The sequence below is a fragment of the Chroicocephalus ridibundus genome, chromosome 2 (genome assembly GCF_963924245.1).
Source record: "Chroicocephalus ridibundus chromosome 2, bChrRid1.1, whole genome shotgun sequence".
In the NCBI taxonomy this organism is placed as follows: Eukaryota; Metazoa; Chordata; class Aves; order Charadriiformes; family Laridae; genus Chroicocephalus; species Chroicocephalus ridibundus.
In genome coordinates, this window is record NC_086285.1 from 74,470,122 (window position 1) to 74,488,725 (window position 18,604).

Below are 18,604 nucleotides of genomic sequence, written 5' to 3' on the forward strand. Positions count from 1 at the left end.
GGTTTAGACAGGATAATAGGAAAAATTTTTATACTGAAAGGGTTATTAAGCATTGGAACAGACTGCCCAGGGAAGTGATTGAGGCACCACCCCTGAAGGTATTTAAAAGATGGGTAGACATAGTGCTTAGAGAGATGTTTTAGTGATGGTTTTTGTCAAGAGTTAGGTTGATGGTTGGACTAGATGATCTGACAGGTCCCTTCCAACAAAGACAATTCTACAATTCCATGATTCTATGATTTTAGCAGCAGCAGGCTGTTTGGCAGCACGCAGGAACCTCTGTGCAGCCCGGCTGGCAGGGCAGGCTCTGGCCGTGCCGGTGCCAGACCAGGCTAGGCTCCGAGGGGCGCTTTTGGTGCCTCTCCACTTTTGTCACTTCAGAGCCACTCTTCCTAGGGCTGCCTCCACCGATAGCCAGGGCGCTTTGAACCTCGACAAGCCCAGAGGAGGAGGCAGCAAGCCGGGGCGGGGGCGGACACAAGGCCTTTTGTTCCGGGGGTCCCGTTTCACGCGGGGAGAATTCGAGGTGAGCGCCTTTGAAAAGGTACGGGCGGAGTCGCCGGCTCACAAGGAAGCAGGGCCGTCAGCTCCTCGCTCTATGTGTGTGGAGCTTACCTTCCCTCTTTCGCGATGGACGAGGAGGGAGGGGGGAAACAGATCCCCCCGAAGAGCCCTCACCTCAGCCCTGCCCAGCCCAGCCCTCCCCTCTCCCCAGCCCCTCAGCGCCGCCGCGATAACCGCCCCCGCGCGCGCCGCTAACGGCCGCTCGCGCGCGGCAGAAGCGGGGGGGGATGGGGGGGTGGGCCGCCGAGGCTCCACCTTCTCTCTCCCCGAGCGTGGCCAATGGGGAGGGCGCTATGCAAATGAGCGGGGTAGCCTGGCGGCGGGACGGGCGGCCGAGCGGGGAGAGGCGGCGGCGATGCGGCGCGTAGCGGCGGTGTGAGTGCCCCGCGCGTTCCCTCATCAGCGCTCCGCAGCCATGAAGTACAAGGTGAGCCGCCGGGGCCGGGGCAGGCACCGTCTCTTGGGGCTGGGGTATGGGCGGGCGCTTAGAGTCTCACGGGCTTGTCAGCGGCTCCCCCCGGGGCGACCCTCGCTGACAGAAGCGGGGGGCGGTGGCCGGCTCGGGAGTCCCCTGGGCACCCCCCGCCTCAGGGCAAGGGGCTACAACCGTTGGCCCGGGGGAACGGCCAAGCCTCCCCTCGCCCGCTGGGCCCCAGAGAGGTGTCGGGGGGAAATGAGAGCGGCGGCAAGCCGGAGGAGACCCCCCGCCCCGGGTGCTCTGGTGGCGGGGGAAAGGGGCTTCCCACCACACACGACGAGCGCCGGGGGTCCCCGGCCGGTGTCTCGGCTCCTCTCCGGTTAACGGTATCTCGGGAAAGGCGGGTTCGTACGCGATGCCCGGCATCGGTTTGGGACAGGTATCTATCGGCGCTTCTCCCCGCCAGGTAATTGTAATTCACCCGGTTTTCCAGCCCTTTGGGAATGTCTCGGTCTCGCAGTGCCGTTTTTCAGGGCGGTTTGTTTGGTAGGTGACAAGCAAAGAAAAAAAAAATAATACAACTGTATATTTTAAAAAAAAAATAGATAGCCTATCCCCCCCTTTCCCATGCTAAATAAAATAAGTAAGTTAGCTTAACCTTTTAGCAGAGGGTTTTTTTCAGAAGACACAAATGTGGAGACTTTCATTGTAATACTACTCTACTTAAAAAACGTCTGGGCAAGGTACTGAATTGCCCACGAGGCATTAGATTACTGTACAGACATACCGTAATCTTATGTGATTGGAAAAAAGGGGGGAGGGAAGGAAAAAACTTCCCTTCCTCTGCCAAAAATAACTTCAATAAAAGGGTGACTTGGAAATATCACACGTTATATACTTACTTGGAGACTAACTTGCTTTGGAAGTGAAGTCCATCTTCTTACTGAATTTAGGCAGCATAATGTAAAAGAGCCCTGATGCTGTAACATTGCATAAGGCTTATAAACCTGGTCAGAATGAGATATGCGAGTCATACCTAGGTAAATATACACAGATTTTGATGCTTTTCCATATATCTCTGAGCTCAGCCCAAGCTTTCAGGATCTCCCATACCCAAACTTTGGGAAACGTCAGAGTTAAGCTTTCAAAGCTGCTGCTGATTTCTCCATCTCATGGTAGTTAATAATAACAAGGAAAAAGAAATTATATAAATATAGATGGACAAAGATATTCCATGCCTTTGAAAATTTTGATCTGGATATGATAGGACTTTTTTTGAGCGTTTGTTTGGTTGGTTGGTTTTTTTAATTCTGTCTCAGGCAACTGACTGATTTGAAGCCTGAGATTAAATTCATCTCCTGTCGCTTTCTACTCTGCTTCATGCTTTATGCCTGCTTAGAAAAGCTGTGACTCTTAGCATAAAATGTCAGATACTTGGGGGTAGAAGAGCAGTGTCACTGTTAGTCGACATCTCATGAACTGCTTTCCAACTGCGCATGGCTAAGCGACACTTGTATCCCAGTGGGAAAATAACGGTCCTGCGTAGTTATACAGCTTCCTGACTTCTGTTGTCACCATCCATCCGTACTCTGCTGCAAGGAGACCATGCTTCATGTGTAGCCCAGTGGCACTGCAAGAACAGGGACTGATAAGGTGGCTCAAAAGGGGGAATTCTTTCCTTCTCTGTAATGTTTCTTTTGCCCTGTCTGGTTGGAATGAGCATTTTGGTTTGTGATTACATAATTCTAGACAAAGAAAGAACAAGATGTTTAAAAAAAAAAAAAAAGACTGAGGGTTTTGGCCTCAAAAACTTTCTTGTCAGACTAGGGTGTTTACTTTCCCTGGGAAATGTGAAGTAGTTACTTACACTGTTTAACTAGGACAAACATCCTTAGATTTATTTCTTATAGGTGGAGTAACATATAAAGAAAATACCTGCTCATTCAGTCTGTTTTATTTGGTTTTTTGTATTTTCTTTCTTTCTTTTATTTTGGTATAGAAAAACAAAATTCCTGTAGTTTTTATTGTATACACAAAATAAAGGAACAGAGCATGTTCATGGCCTCCATGGGGACATATGAATGACACACCAATGACACCACATTCAGAGGTGGCTTAACTTCCAGGTGCAGAGTTGGGTCTTTAAATGGAGACACCTGCTCCAGGTGTTATGTTGGGGCCTGCCATTTTTACTTTCATTGTGATAGTCCATAAGATAACACCTCATTTAATGAAATTATTGAGATGCCTGTTATGGTTTAATTGGAGTATTAACAGTTGGACAGAACAGGAACTGACTCATGTGTGAGACCTGGAGTATGTGTCTCTGTCACTCCTGGCTTCACTTTCAGTGTGACTAATCCCAAGGTCATTTCTGATCTAGAAATCCTTTCTGGTACTTGGTCTGCCCCTTTTTTGGGGCTTATAAAGGTTTTGAAAACTTGTTCCCTCTCTTCTTTCACCTAGATTTCTTTTATTGTCTGTCCCACTCTTTAAACATTCTTCCAACATAATACTCAAGTCTGAGTCCTCTGAAAGCCATTGGGAAAATCAGTCTGCATTTCAGCAAGTTCAGAATTTTACCTTATATATGTGTCTACATTTCTGCGTATCTTTTGTGCACTGTATATGATTCAGTGAAGATGTGACTGTTTAAAGCAAAGACAGACTTGATCCCAGGTTAGGTCCTGTTCTACTGTTCATGTACTAGTTAAATATTGGAGAATACAAGAGTTACTCTGAGCCATGGTAGTTGTTAAGCATAACAAATACTTGTATGTTGGTTGTGAGCATTTCTTACCCCTACTTGTCTAAAAAGCAACTTTCAGAAACTAATTCCTGTAGGGTGCAGTTGTATTATGGCAATACCCCAGTTCTTCATGTGACGACAACAGCAGCATCCTTTTGCACTAAATCTCCATATACTGCAAAACTGCGTCCCATCAAGTTCTCACAGGATGCCATTTCAGTATTCTGTAATCCGGAAGGTAGGATCAACCCTCTCTGAAAGCAAACCCAGACTGTGATTCCAAGGATGAAGCAGTTACAGCTAAAATGTAGTATGTAGGAACAGAAATACCAGTCGGTTATCATGATCAGAGAAGAACATGGATGGGAGAGGATGTATCTGGCCAGCAATTCCAACACCCTTATCTCAGGCCATAGAAGTGTGACAGAAGCAAAAGGGAGATCACATTATCATAGCAAGGCTTTTGTAGCTTGTTGGCTGTTCACAAGCAAGACAAAAAAGAAGGGGGAAAGGAGAAAGGGGGACTTATCTTTTTACTAAAAGATCCAAACTGTTAGTGAAAGAGGAGAGGAAAAGAAAACTACATTCCTTACCTCATTTAAGCCGAAAGGAATGACGTAGATGTAAAGTATGAGGTCTTGATTATCTATTTTTAGACAATTTGTTGGGCAAGGAAGAAACCTAAGTAAATAAGAGTTTGAAATGCCTGCCATTTGTGCTAAGGCACAGTCCTATAATATATAGACTTGATTACAATGCCTGCATGCCAAGATAAACAAAATAGTGTCACTAGGAAGAAATACTATATTCCCAACCAGAAATGCTTGTGAAAAGCTGCTTGTAACCCTGGCAATGAAAGACTTTTAAGTGTCAGGCCATGTCAAGGGAAAAGAACTGCCTGTACTAACCAGATCCTCTCTGTTTCATTTGTTTCTCACACTCCTCTTTGTTTTCCTTTTTTTTTTTTTCTGGTATCTCAGCAATCACAGGGTGACAGTCAAACTTAGAAGTACATAGGAACTGTAAAACCTTGTCAAAGGTAATACTAGAGGAGCAAACCAACAAAGGGAAAAACTGTCCAAGTTTGTGGTGTCTCTATTACTGTGAATTTGCAGTGGAAGTTCTGTGATTTTTATCTTCTCTGTGTGTGTACGGAGGGAGGTGGCAGAAGTCTATCAGGGTCAGGCCTAAATCAGCAGCAGCACTAGTGAGATGTGGCAGTAGGACTGGCTCCTGGCTGTTACAGCTAACAGCATGTAGGTAATTTGCATGATTTCTAAAACTTTGTGGTTTTATTCTAACAGCTGCTCATGAGTAATGTAGCTGTAAGTCTATTTCATCAAGAAACTGGTAGCGTAATCTGTCTCTGTCAAGTAATTCCTAGTATATGATGGGGAAGCAGAACTGCCACATGAACACTCTTCTTTATATTTTTGATAGTTCCAATTCAATTTGACCCTAGATAGTACAAGGGGCATTGAATACTAATCTGCGGCTTTTGCTTGTGCTTTTAAGATCCTACTAGAGGTTGCAGTCACATTAAACTATAACTTTGCCTTAAGGTATCTTGACCCAGCATTAGTTGTTCCAAACAGTGCCATACTATCAAAAGACCCAATTAGTCTTTGGGTCCTACCAGATCAGAGAGCAGAACTGCTGGATAGTAAGACTTCATGGAAACATCTTCTGCAAAGAAAAATCAAAGGACATTACAGGAGAGTTTGGTACCCCCTTCTAAGCCGCTAACCATTTTGCAGAATGCAGGCTAGACTTTAGAGAAGTCTCATGAAGCGTTATTGTAAACTCATTAAGTGTTAGTCTACAGTTAGTGAGACCACGCACAAACTCACCTTTGGAATCTTACAATCTCAAGCAGAGCAATAAGCAGGGTTAGAAAAGATTATGCTTGCACTGATATCTTATCACTGAACATTGAACTCCTGCGTGTGGTGGCACAGGAGAAGTTTTTATTACTGAACTGCTTGTATTCCCTTACAAATACCAGTCATTGCAACAAGGCCAGGTGCATCTAGTGACCTGAGTAAAACTTTGAATGAGGCAATTCTCTTGAGTCACACACACCTCCACGCACCACTATTGGAATGGGTGCACCTAATTGCTGCTTTGGCCAGCTTTAGAAATGGTAGGAGACAAGAAACCTATTTGTCTTCTTGCAAAGAGCCCGCACTCATATTAGTCCTCAGGCAAGCATGGGGCCCTGCTCTTGCACAGCAGTGTGGGAAAAGAGGATGTACCCTCAGTATCTGCAAATAGCAAACAGTCTTGTGTCTCTGTGCATACAAAAAGTACAAAAGCATGACCGGAGCTTAGGGCTTCCTCCTTGTCACATTGCTGTTATCAAAGGTGTTGGGGGCATGGGAATGACATCTGCATTCAGTAGATGGGCCTAGGTCACTTAAAGGCCTAGCTAAAGTCACTTTTGTTTTGTTTATTTTCTTTGGACCAGCTTATCACAGACATTTAAGTACTTAAATCCTATTCGTACCAACAGGAGTTAGGAACCTGCCTGTCTCCAAGATCGAGTTTAATTTCATTTTCAAAGCGACATGAGCACTTAAGAGGAGCATGCACAGGTATCTGCCTGAGCAGCAGTGATTGTTGAGAACCCTTATCTTCTACTGTTCCCATTTCTAGCTGCCCTTGATGGAGACAAGTAGCTGGACTTCTTGAGACACTAAAGTCTGCACACCTCTGTAGGAGCCCACATTCAGTGACACTTGGAATTGTAAATATGCCGGTCACTTCTGAAGATGCTTCTTTATGTAATAAGTGCTCTCTGAGCATCCATGAAAGCAACGGACCTGTTACAACAGTACTCTGACACATGAAAGATGCTTTATGCTAAGTCTTCAGTAGGGTTGATCAGACAGTCCTCTGGGACTGTATCACCAAAGAATATTTATGGCATGCATTTGGCAGTATTTGTTAACTCAGGTTACCATTGAGTAAAGTGGCATTTAGAGGTACTCCTTGCTGCCTGGAAATGGCTGCAGCTCTCAGTATCGGTGAAACTGGGTCACTTTGTAGCAGCTAAGAGTACAGCCCTTGAATATTGCTGCCTGTCTATCACAGGCTGCTCTTGGCAAGTGACCTTTTTCTTTTGCCTGTTGGTCTAGACATTACAGTAGTGGAAACTGTCTTAATTTTAAGGAGTTCATTTTTCCACAGCAGATTTGCACGTAGCTTGCATTTGACAAGAAACAGGACTGCTAAAGCTATCGTTTGCAGTCCTAGAAACACAAGTGCATAGCATGACAAAAAATGTGTATTTTCTTTCTCTATAGGGATGAGGACTGTTCTTGCCTTTCTGTTTTGGTGTTTGTTTTAAAAACACTTCATTCACAGTCAGAGTGGATTAGCCTGCTTGGAAAAGCGTAATAAGAATGGATTTACTCTACAGCAATGCAGTCAGCACATCAGAAGCCCTTTCTTAAGCAGGCCTCAGTCACAGCAAAGTTGAAAATTTTAGCAGGAGCAATACTGTGAATCATTTGGTGGCAACAAATCTTAGAAAATGCTGAAGGATCCTTGGATTAGATCTCAATTCCTTCAACGATTCTCTTTCAAAGGAATTTTTTGATCCAAAGGGTTAAGTACAAAACAACTGGAAGCGTGCACTCTGTTTAACGTACAGCCTGCAGTAGGTAGGGTCATGAACACCCTTGTCCTATGGACTTCACATCCAGTTAAAATGCTTAGGATAATAAACCAATTTTTAGTGTTACAGAAGGGCGTAGTTTACAAGCAGATGTCCTCGCTTTTTTTCTCTCTCTGCCTGCTTATATTGCTTTATCTTGCATGCAGCCCAGAAGCTGCACAAACCAATCTCTCACGCGATCAAGAATACAGTTAAAGTTGTATTTCAATCTGAGACTAAGCACAGTAACTATAAACGGTTAAAACGTGCCCCCACACTCTCCCTCTCCCTTCTCCAGGGCTATGCTTCCCTAGAAAATGTCAGCTTGGCAAAATTGAGCTCTTCTGGGAGGCTTGTTGACTTTTGGCCAGTGCCCTGTGGTATGGAGAAGACCCTGACCGAACGTGGCAAGTGTCATCTGCCAGCCAGGCCCCGCTCCCCTGGAAGCATGTCTGATTCACAGGCAGCTTGCTGCAATCCCCTGCCCCCCAGCCTGCTGAGGACTGGTAGGAGCCTGGAAACATTCATTCCCAAGCTTGTTTTTCATCAGTAAGCTGGACTCTCAGAGCATCCCAAGTTGTGGCTCCTGTGTGGTATCCCAGATATTAACACTAAACTGACAGAAAAGGGTGACTTTCTCTTCTATGGAGAATTTTTGGAGAGACTTAGGGGAAGAAGACCATGCCCCAGTTTAGCTAAGTTCTAGATTTTAAAAAAAAAAATAATAAAACCCCCATAGTTTCCAAAGCTGAAGATACCAGACAGAAATAAATTGGTGACAATACTGAGGTCCTATGTCTACACAGCTATGGTTTCTTGACAATTGAGTTGTGATTGTTTCCCCAGAGCTGCACAGAGAAGGGTTAAATTTGGGAGGAGGGGTGGCTTTTTTTTTTTTAAGGAAACTTTGTCTGGGAGAAGTCTGCTCGCAAATGCCAGAAAATGGAAAACTGAGAACTCAAAACACACGTTTCAGGATTCTTTCCTTCCATCCTTTTTTTTTTTTTCCTTCCCCTCCTGCTCTGCTCCTTCAATTCTTAAGCATTCAACATCCGATCTCCTTTCATTAAGTTTTTAATTGCTTGCCTGAGGGAAAGAGGTTAGGTTTTCCATCTGCTTTTTGATTTTGATGTACTGCAGTTTAATCACAGTGAGATCATATTTACTCTAAGGCTATTGTTTGCATGCTTTATTTTTCCCCCCCTGTTGATGTCACAGAAGGCACACAGCCCTCAGATTTGAAAAGGCCTTTTAAAGTCATGGAACTAGATCACACCCTTCCTTGGGTGGGGGGAAAGGAAACTGGTTACGAGGGTAAAACATACACAGAAAGCTTTGCGAGTTAGGTGTGGTGGAATTTCCCAAAATATTAATAGGTCTTGAAGGTAAGTCAGGGGACGTGGTTTGTATTCCCAGAAAGACCAAAGAAAATGGTATTTTGGCACTCCTGTAAAACCCCAGAAACTCAGAGGGCAGGAGAATAAGATCAGGATATGTCATCAGTGAATCCCTGCTCTGCTTCACTGTAACTATTACTGTCGCTAACCGCATCTGCCTTCTATGATAGCTCCAAAACAGGGTGGGTGGTCTCACAAGACAGAAGCAGTGTGCATTATTCTCAGGGGTGTTCCCCAGGGCTGAGCGAAAGAGCATTACCTCAGATATGCCCTTTTCTAGCATAGCTATGACCTGTTGGGTCTCACTGCGCAGGCTCCAAACAGAAGGTTGCTATGTAGTAAAAGGGAGTTGCCACTTCCGTTAAACTCCCCCTACAAGTTCACTGAGCACCTCAGAGGTTTTGTGTGATGTAAATAGTGTTTGTGATACAATACATCCATCCTTCACTGCATCAGAAACAGAAGGGGTAAAAGGGGGTAAAAAAACTCCTTATTTAACATCTGACCTCAAATTACATTTCTATAATTACCTTTGTAATGTCCAGGAAATCAGAGCAGCACCTCCATACCTCACATTCCCTCTAACTAAAATAAAATAAAACAAGCCAAGCCAAACACAAAAACTCAAGAGACAAAAGAATATCATCCAAACGAACAAATCGAAGCCTAGATTATTGTCATTCTAGCCAATATAGAGTTACCATTTTGTTGCTCTTAGAGATAGATCGAGAGACAGAAAGCTTTCTTTTCAACTCGCTTGTCCAGTTTGAAGTGTCAGGCACAGTAACAAGCCGGTGCACTCATTGCAGAGCAGTGAAGTGTTTCATTCACACAGGCCAAAGCTTCAGTTAGGATCTCTTGCTCTAACCTTCGCTTTTGCACTTCTCCCTTTTTTTACTTCCCCACCACCTTTTCTACCCTCCTAGTTCTTTTGGGTTCATGCATTGGGATTCCTTCCCAAGAAGGAAGAAAGCGAGAGAGTACTTAAAAAGTGGAATTGTGGACTTTGCCTGTAATAGTCAACTGAAACATTACTATGCTGAGCTTTTGCCACCAGGCTCCCTCTTTTACCATTAGCTGTGAGCCAAGGAAGCTTACAGTCCCCAGGGCCAGCAGGCAGACCCACACTCTGAGCTAGATGCTGACAGCCTTTCAGGGTCCTCTTGCTGAAGTTATAGTAACTGCAACACCCTGGTAGTGCAGCAAGCACTTTCATATATATTGTGGTGGCACTTCCTGCCTCCTCTATGTAGTTACCGACTTCAGATAAAAAGTACCTGCACACAGCTTGTTGCTGGTGGTTAGCTGTTACAGGTCTGCACACGTGGGGGGGGCGTTACAGCCAAGCAGCAAGGTGCCATTTTGCAGTCCATTCCCCATGGCAGTGCCCCCAGGGATATGTCTAAGAACATGCCAGTGCAGCTTCATGTGTACTAAATACTAGCTTTGCTGTTTGCCCTGTCTTCTTCCAGGTTTGAAGAGACCAGCAACAGACACTTTTTCAAGGCTGAATGTCTTACACAGTAACCTCTGTCAACTTGTATTAAGTAGCCTTAATGAAAAGTTGCTTATTATAAATAGACCTGTTACCTGCTCTGCCTCAATAGTTTCTTTCCTTGCCAAGACAGCACAATAAATTCTTTATTTAAGGGGCAGCAACAGTGAGAAACAGAAAAGGAGATGGAAGCTAAAAAGCACCAATGTTAAACTGTCCAATGACTCTTGCACCAAAGCCCTTCTGTCAGAAAGCACAACAGAGCCCAAATTTCTCTCTCTTCTACCAGTACTGCTTGTAGTCAAACTATTTCTCGCAAAATAAAACTCAAATCTTTACTGGATTTTCAGGTCGGTTCTTCAGTCTCATAGGCAAATCATTACTATTAGGCCTGTTACAACCACAAGGGTACATAAATGCTTAAGCTTACTTTGGAACAGCAGCAATTCATTTTAAAGAAATCTAAAGCAGAAAAAAGCATAGTGAAAATGAAAAGGAGAGAGGGGAATCTTTATTAAAAATATTGTGTGATCGATAATTAAAAGAAATCCAAAGTGAAGCTACTGGTTTGTGCATAGACTCTCCTTTGGGGTGACTCTCCCCACCTTTCCTTTCTTTGTTCCTCTCTTCCTTCCTTCTCCTAAGCTAGCTAAAGATAGAAGAGAAGCCATTTTGCATTTTAAGAAACCCTTTGTCCAGTAATAGAAAGAAGGGATCCCACCCTTTTTCAGTTTAAGGGCAGAGGCGGTTTCCCTGGTTCTATTTTCACATAAACTTTATGCATAGGAAGCGATATTTAAAAACAAGGCAACACAGAACAAAACGACATGCCCCACCAGCCAAGCACAGAGCAAGGATCAGTATCCACAAGCCTGCATGCTCTGGAACATCCTCATATTGCACCTCTGAGGGAAGCGACTGAAATTCTTCAAGCTTATGGTTGGTTGAACCTTTTCCTCGAGTGTTCATTCATTGCAGAGCTGGCTGAGGAGTCCAGTCGGCAGCACTGCCCAGGAGCTTGGCACCGCGACGCTCAGCCCTTAAAGAGTCCATTGTATTTAATCTCATAGCGTGTCATTTATTATTCCTGTGTTTGCTTCCATGGCTGTGGGCACCTCACACGCTCTTGTTACCCACGTCACTGGATGTGTTTACTCTAACAGAAGGAGTAGATGTTTCCACCGCTCTCTTTAACTCTTGCCTCTTCTGCCATTCAGCCTCATCAACAAACAGCCTTTTCATCTCCTCCAAGCCACGAATTACAGAATTCAAGTTTCAAATTACAGAAATCAGTTCCCTTAGCTGTGTTAAGGGAGAAGCTGCTGCCCAAGCATTCACACACCATTCAAAGATTCGCACACACACGCACCACCTGAGTCTTTAACTGCTCGGACCAGGGCCCCTTCGCAGTAGGCGACCCCAGTGGGCTGACGGGTGCCCCTTTCGAATCCTCACGCACATGCTTATTCTCAGGTGTGTTCCCTCCTTCTTCAGACCTGACCCTAGGTTTCCTACAGCAGAGTCTCAGGCATCAGATTTTATAAAAATAAGTAATTTAATTGAAAGGTACGGCAGCAAGGTCAGCCTGGGCTGGGTGCCTCCGCAAAGGGAGAGACCTCGAACAAAGAAATCCCTGGATAACTGTACCCTTGCAATCTATACAGCCGCCCCTCATGCGTCTTTTAATCCAGTGGCAATTTTTGGTTTGGGGTCTTCTAACACCTTGTTGGATTCTTTTTTCTGTGTGCAGGCAGGCCATTGACTGCTCTTATCTTTTTGATTTGCAGTCTCTGCTGATGGATGTGGCCTCCTTATCTTCTGGTTTATGCTTCTCATGCACCTGCACTTACTAGCAGAACATGGGGAACTGAAAAGTCCCAGACTTAGGGAAAACACTACCAAAACATTAGTGTATTATTAACATTTTTCTTATACTAAAAGACTAATCACAGCACTGTACCAGCTGCTAAGGAATGCACTAAGAAAATTAGGTCTGTTGCAGCCTAAAGGCTTCAGCAAATCTAGCTACTTATGCTAAGTAAAGCTAAGCAAACAGCATAAATCACACCATATTATAACCCTAAGTAATGTATTCTAATTAAAAATTACTTATTTAAGCTGAACAACTAATACCTCTCAACAGCTGCAGGGAAGGTCAACCAAAACAGATCATATTTTTCAAAGTACTTTCATGCATCTTTATTCAGCTGCAGGCATGTTAACTGTCATTTGCAGTCAGTTAAGGAGAGAGGAGACACTTTTGCCTGTTCTGCAGCAGACCTCATTTATAGCCTGTAATCCCTTCAGCATCTGAGAAGACAGATAGTTTACAGAGTCTTATTTTTTTGCTTCAGGTTCTCCAAGTGGAACAGCTGACAGCTTTCAGGGCAGCTTCTTTTGCTCTTAGTCAGGATTTACTAGGACATGCATCCTGGACACAAAAGAGAGAAAAATCTAAGGTGTGCAGAGAGTATGAATTACACCTTTCCAGGGTTTATCTAATGGACTTGCAGCTGGCATTAAAGGAAAATTCAGGGAGAATTTTTAAATCCCAGGTTCACTTTACCTAGAGAGAGCTTGAAAGTTTTACTTTTGTCTCAACCAATGTAGAAAGTTTGGACCATGGGCACTGTAATCTGCATTCAATCGAGAGAGTATCCATTTCAATTTTAGTTCTTTTAGACAGAGTTTCTGACACAAGGCATCAATGAAGTCTGCTGAGCCCTTTCCTGCAGCACGTTCCAGCTGAAATCCCCAGGCAGCAGTCATTAAGGTCTGGCTCCCTTTCTCTTTAACCTGCCGATGACTGGGGTAGCACTTTATTTAACAGAAGACAGAAAAACTTCCTTTTTTAAAAGGTGATTTTACAGAAGATGCTTTCTACTGCACTGAAGAGTCCAAGGTTAAGAGGAATTTAAGCTTCTTGAGAACAAATGGGTTTTTTTGTTTTGCCTGTACAGAGTGTTAACACCGTGGGGACCTGACCCTGGCTTCAACTTCCAAACATACCAGTGTTACTAGCAAGGCTTGAGGATACAAAAGCTGAACTGAATCTTTCCAGTCAACAAGTTATAGAGAAGCACTCATTAATTGAAATACGGCTGCTGTAACACAGGGCTCAGGAGAATGGAGCTGTATATAGATCACGCATACTTTCAGATTTTGAGGAGAGCACCACTGCACCTGTCATGCAGCTAATTTAATTGGACCAAAGGAGAGCAACAGACTCCCATCCTTAACCTTACTGAAAGAACGTAGTAGCTGCCAGTAAATTCATTTTATGAAGCACAGCTGATTTCTATGGCAAACGAAATTTTTTTCCCCGTCTAGGATCAGATCATTTCTCCCCTGCCATTACAGAACTTGAATTTGTAGTTCTGAATCTGTTGTCCTCCTTTTTTTCCTCTTTGTATTAGAAATATAAAGGGACTTCTGTGCAACTTGACAGTTGCCAAAACAAGATCCAAGACAAGTTTCACATTAGCCCTTTCTCTATTGCCAGTTTGTTTAGGAAGTAGACAAGGGGTTTTTATCACTCAGTCATACAAAAAGGTCATTGATGTGTGTCTGCCTTCTCATATGTAATGTTAGTGTTGCTTTCGTGCCTGTTTCACAGACGGATGGGTGACAGAGCGATGCCTCCAAGAGCAAGTCCAATTAATTACAGATAACCCTCCCCAGCTGATGAGACCAATGAGAGGGAGTGTTGCAAGATGCAAGCTATGATGCCCACAGTATTCAAAAGCTATTAGAATTTGACAAATCAATCCAGATAAATCCCACAAGTGTTGGTCTTTGATCAGGAATTCTTTCTATATGTGGAAAAGTAGAGACTACCATTTTGATCATCACAGCAGGTTAGAGGTACCTCTGTGGCTTTCAAAAAGTTTTCCTGATGACAGTCTGCAGTGACAGTTTCATTTTTCTCAAGACTGACTCAGCTGGCTAATGAAAGCAATGTGACACTGTTCCTGAAACTCATAGTAAGAAATCCTGTGAAGGAAGACTGAAGTCAGGGAAATACTCAAGACACAGAAGGCTTGCTTAGCAAGAACAGTGCTGGTGTTGCTGGCAACAAGCAACAGGCTTAGTGTTTCTGGTCCCAGTGCTTATTTGGAGGAATATTTTGCCTGCTTCACTGTGTCATCAGTGACTGATGCTGGTGGCATGGCTGTGGGCTATTTAAAAGGCCTTGGGGGAAATTGCTGTGAAACAAGCAGCAACCAATTAGTGTAATTCACATGCTGGTGCCTGAGTTAACACTGACAATGAGAATCTGAAGCTATTTGCAGCAAAGAAGTTCTTGAAGCGCATCCAGAAAGTATTAACATGCTGCATGCCAGGTGGTGAGAAGGTCACTGGGACAGAGATAATGAGCAACTGGAAAAAAAAAATTCACATGGGAACTTTTATCTGCTCTAATTCTACCACCATTCCAGCTTTGTTGTGAGAATCGCTTTGCTGTAGAAGCCGATCAGGCTTTTCAAATACCTTTAATCACCCAGTATAGAAGAATAAGCATTTATCATTGATTTAACCTGCTTGTTTTGTGATCCCTCCCCAACATCTTCCCCCTTCTTTAAACAACATTCTCTGTAAATGTCTCCTTTAAATAGTCAGTTGCACAGGCTGAGCTACTTATGTTCATAGATTTTGCCTGTGAAAGACACATTACAAAGAATGTAGATAGATAGGAGATTAACTTGAACTTTTATATTGACTAGACAGGAGCTTTTCTTGTCAGAGCTCCTTGGGCTCAGCTGAGCAGCCAGGTCAACGTAGCAAGAGCACAGATGTAGCGTACAAGAAGAGACCACTGGCTTTGACCGTGCTAAAGAATAATTTTACAGTTCTGCCATGGCATTGACAAAATTGCTCTCTGCTTTATCTCTATTCGCATTTCTTAGTGTTGTTGTCTGATGAGCTGAGTAGACATACATCAGAGACAATCGTGGGCCCTTGTGCTGCTGTTTACATGGGAGTTCAAGATGGCAGTCCTACTTTTCCAAGCCAAAACTTAATTTATACTGACCTCACTAATGATGCTGATGAAAGTCAAAGCCAGTGTTTCTCATACATTTGAAAGCTGATCCCCTATTCAGAGAAGAGAAAACTGATCTCATACACCCTGTTTCACCACCACATCTTGAGAAAAGAATATTCATCTACCTTTTATGTGACATCTGAGCTTCCCCTTTCTCCATCCACCAGTCAGCCCTTCATACAACCTCCTGTCCAAATGCTAAACTTAAGAAAAGTTGAACTGAGCAAGTTCAAATGGAAGTCTGCTGTCTTGATGAAACACGGAGATGATGGAAAAACGTCAGTGTGTGTCAATGGGAAAAGATATAATAAGTGGGGGATAAAAAAAAGAATTGATATGTTGAGAAGGAGGATAAATACGGCAGATAAAACCACTAAACTGTACTCGACATTGTCCCTTTAACAGGGGGAAGATAAATCTTCAAGGCAGCTGCATATCCTATCTTATGGTGGATTAGCAACATTTCAGTTTGTGTGCTGCATCCAAATACTTTAGCTGGGTCGCTTCAGATCCAGGGCTCCCTATATTTTTTTCAAGTGTTTGTAATTACTTTATAGCCATCTCTGCTGACTGCCTTCACCAAAAAGCAGGCAGGCATGGAACAGTTGTTGCCAACACATTTGGAAACATCACCAGAGCCAAGAAATTAAGCATTCACAGCCTTTGTGTGGGGTCCAAGAATGTCAGTACAGACAGCCTGCCTACTTTCCATCGAATACCTGAGCTCGGCCGATTATTCAGAACTGAATGTGCCATGCAGGCCTGCAAAGAAAGAGGAAAGGGAGCTGGTTCGGTCTGTGAGAGATGGCGGCACTTGTTAGTAACACATCTGTACCTCACAGACCACAATCTTACATTAACTCAAAGTTGGCCTAAAACTTCTTAGCAGAGGTACTGCTGGTAGCATAGCCACAACAAATGGAGGTCACGGCAAGCTGCAAAGAATGCCTGAAACACTAGGCAAATCCTTGGGAGTAGACCTGTATGAAGTTCCCTGTGTTAGTTTTACTGCTCTGCTTGACATGATCAAGCAAAACACATGTACAAATGCTTAAGCTATGTTGATACAGGTCAAAGACACTTCTTGGCTGCCCTTAGACTCCTCCCACGTTACACATAGACACATTCTATGGTAATGTTTGGTACCTAACGTCTTACGCTTTTTGACATAAGGACAGGCCCACATAGATTGGCACAGCTTTCCCAAAGGCAGAGGCATGACTCCATCTGGCGTCACTGAGCACCTTATTTTTTAAATAATGTTCTCTTCAAGATCTTTATACGGAGAGTGGGATGCTGAGGAACCTTGTCCTTTGTGGTTGGTTTGTTGTTGGTGGTGGTGGTTTTGAGGCAATGGGGAAGGAAGCTTTTTACCTATTAAGCTAGTGCTGTGTTGCAGTGTCACCAAGGAAGTTTACAGATAGAATGAGAAGGCACAGAGCTACATACCAACATGAGGATCGTAGTTCAAAAACTGTGACATTTTGTCAATTTGTATTTTAGGCTGGTTTTTCTCACCAGGTGGTCTACAAATCCCTGCCTTTAAGGAGCCTGCAGGTGGCAACTAAGAAAAGCCAGCCCACTGTCTTTACACTAAAGGGATCTGCACCTCTACTGGAAAGTCTTTTGGGACACAGCAAATGTAAAAGTGTTTGGAAACAATTGCTCTGGAACACGTCCCTGAGAGTCTGTTTCAAGTTTTACTTTAAATACCAGCTAGCTAGCTGCAGCAGTACACAGAGCACATTGATTTCCCTATTATAATGTCAATAGATCAAGGTACAAGCCCCCAGTCACAGGAACAGCATCTTAGTGCCAAGAGCAGAACTCTCCTGACTCCCGTCCAGGTGAACAGACCATATAAAGAGCTTCTATCTGACCTAGTGTTACCAGAAAATTTCTCACTAGCAGTGCTGCTAACACATAAGCCTCTCATTTCTCCAAACTGTGACAGAGGAATCCTGTGCTACATTATTTTCTGTGTTATTTTGATTTTCTGCACGCTTCTTTTTCAAATTCAGTTCTTACTTCTCTCCACCTAGAATGTGCTTGAAGTTTTAGAAAATTCTAGTTTGTTTGTTCATTTGTTTTTCTTGCCCTTCTTTCTCCACAGAATCTTATGGCAAGAGCCCTGTACGATAATGTCCCTGAATGCGCAGAAGAGTTGGCCTTCCGCAAAGGAGACATTTTGACAGTGATAGAACAGAACACCGAAGGTCTTGAAGGATGGTGGCTCTGCTCCTTACATGGCCGGCAAGGCATCGTTCCAGGCAACCGTGTGAAACTCCTGATAGGTCCAGTGGTACAGGACAGTCCTCCTGGCCAAGATATGTCCAATTCAGGATTGATGCATCAGTCCTTCAACCAGCAAAAGATCTACCAAGTGCCAAGTTCACATGCTTCAGCACGGGACCCTGTCTACCAAGTGCCACCTTCCCATCTGAATCAGGGAATTTACCAAATACCCACTGGTCATGGACTAGTGGGACAAGATATTTACCAGGTGCCACCCTCCATGCAGAGATCTATTGATGGTCCAGCTTTGACTAACAAGGTGTGTGCATTTGCTTTCATGTCATAGCTCCAAAGTAGGACACTTTGCATTGACCACCAATTAAGTGGTTAACGTCTAGTGGTAGCCTGTGGGATATATATATATATATATTTTTATACTTCCTGTATCTTAACTATATAAAGTTACAGCAGTAACTTTACTGCTGGAGGAAGAAAAGAAATGTCTGGTTCGCAAGAGCTTGCTTAATTTTCGATTGATAGACACAGTAGAGCATTTTGGATCTGTGCTACCGCAGCTGCTAAAGGTGTGGGGAAGTATGTGATCTTGTGTCCTCACAGGCTCCCCAGGGAGGCTGAAGCATATCTGGCCTATGGCAGTCTTGCATTATATACTCAAAAGAGAGCTGCTGTGGTAAGATTAACTCTCCCACAAATTAATGAACAGTTACATCATCTGCCCAAGTAATTTTTGTTTAATTAAAAATGATGTACTGCCTTGCGGCAGAAGTCCCAGTGGATCTGAACTACAAAGGGAAAGCAATGATTGATGAGACAAGGGCCATACTTGGAAGAGTGAGGGAACAAGATGATGATGATAATGAGGGATGTTTTGGTACCAAACCTAAAGTTTTTAAGAGTGCACCTGATGTTCATCTACAGCAAAGTTTCTTGATTGAAAGTAAGAGCTGCAACGGCTCTATGGTGCAGACGTTGTTGCAGCAGCTGAGAGCTCCCAAAGCTCCAGTGAGAGGCATTGCATTATGT

The 18,604-nt window shown here is 43.7% G+C and overlaps 1 protein-coding gene across 1 annotated transcript in view; it reads left to right on the forward strand.

The window, feature by feature from the left end:
• The first annotated feature begins 867 nt into the window (after positions 1 to 867).
• NEDD9 (neural precursor cell expressed, developmentally down-regulated 9) overlaps positions 868 to 18,604 on the forward strand; it is a 40,088-nt gene continuing 22,351 nt past the window's right edge. Inside the window, exons 1-2 of the mRNA XM_063325916.1 lie at positions 868 to 991; positions 17,439 to 17,879. Coding sequence (XP_063181986.1) covers positions 980 to 991; positions 17,439 to 17,879 — 453 coding nt within the window. The 5' untranslated portion in view covers positions 868 to 979. The remainder of the gene's footprint in view (positions 992 to 17,438; positions 17,880 to 18,604) is intronic.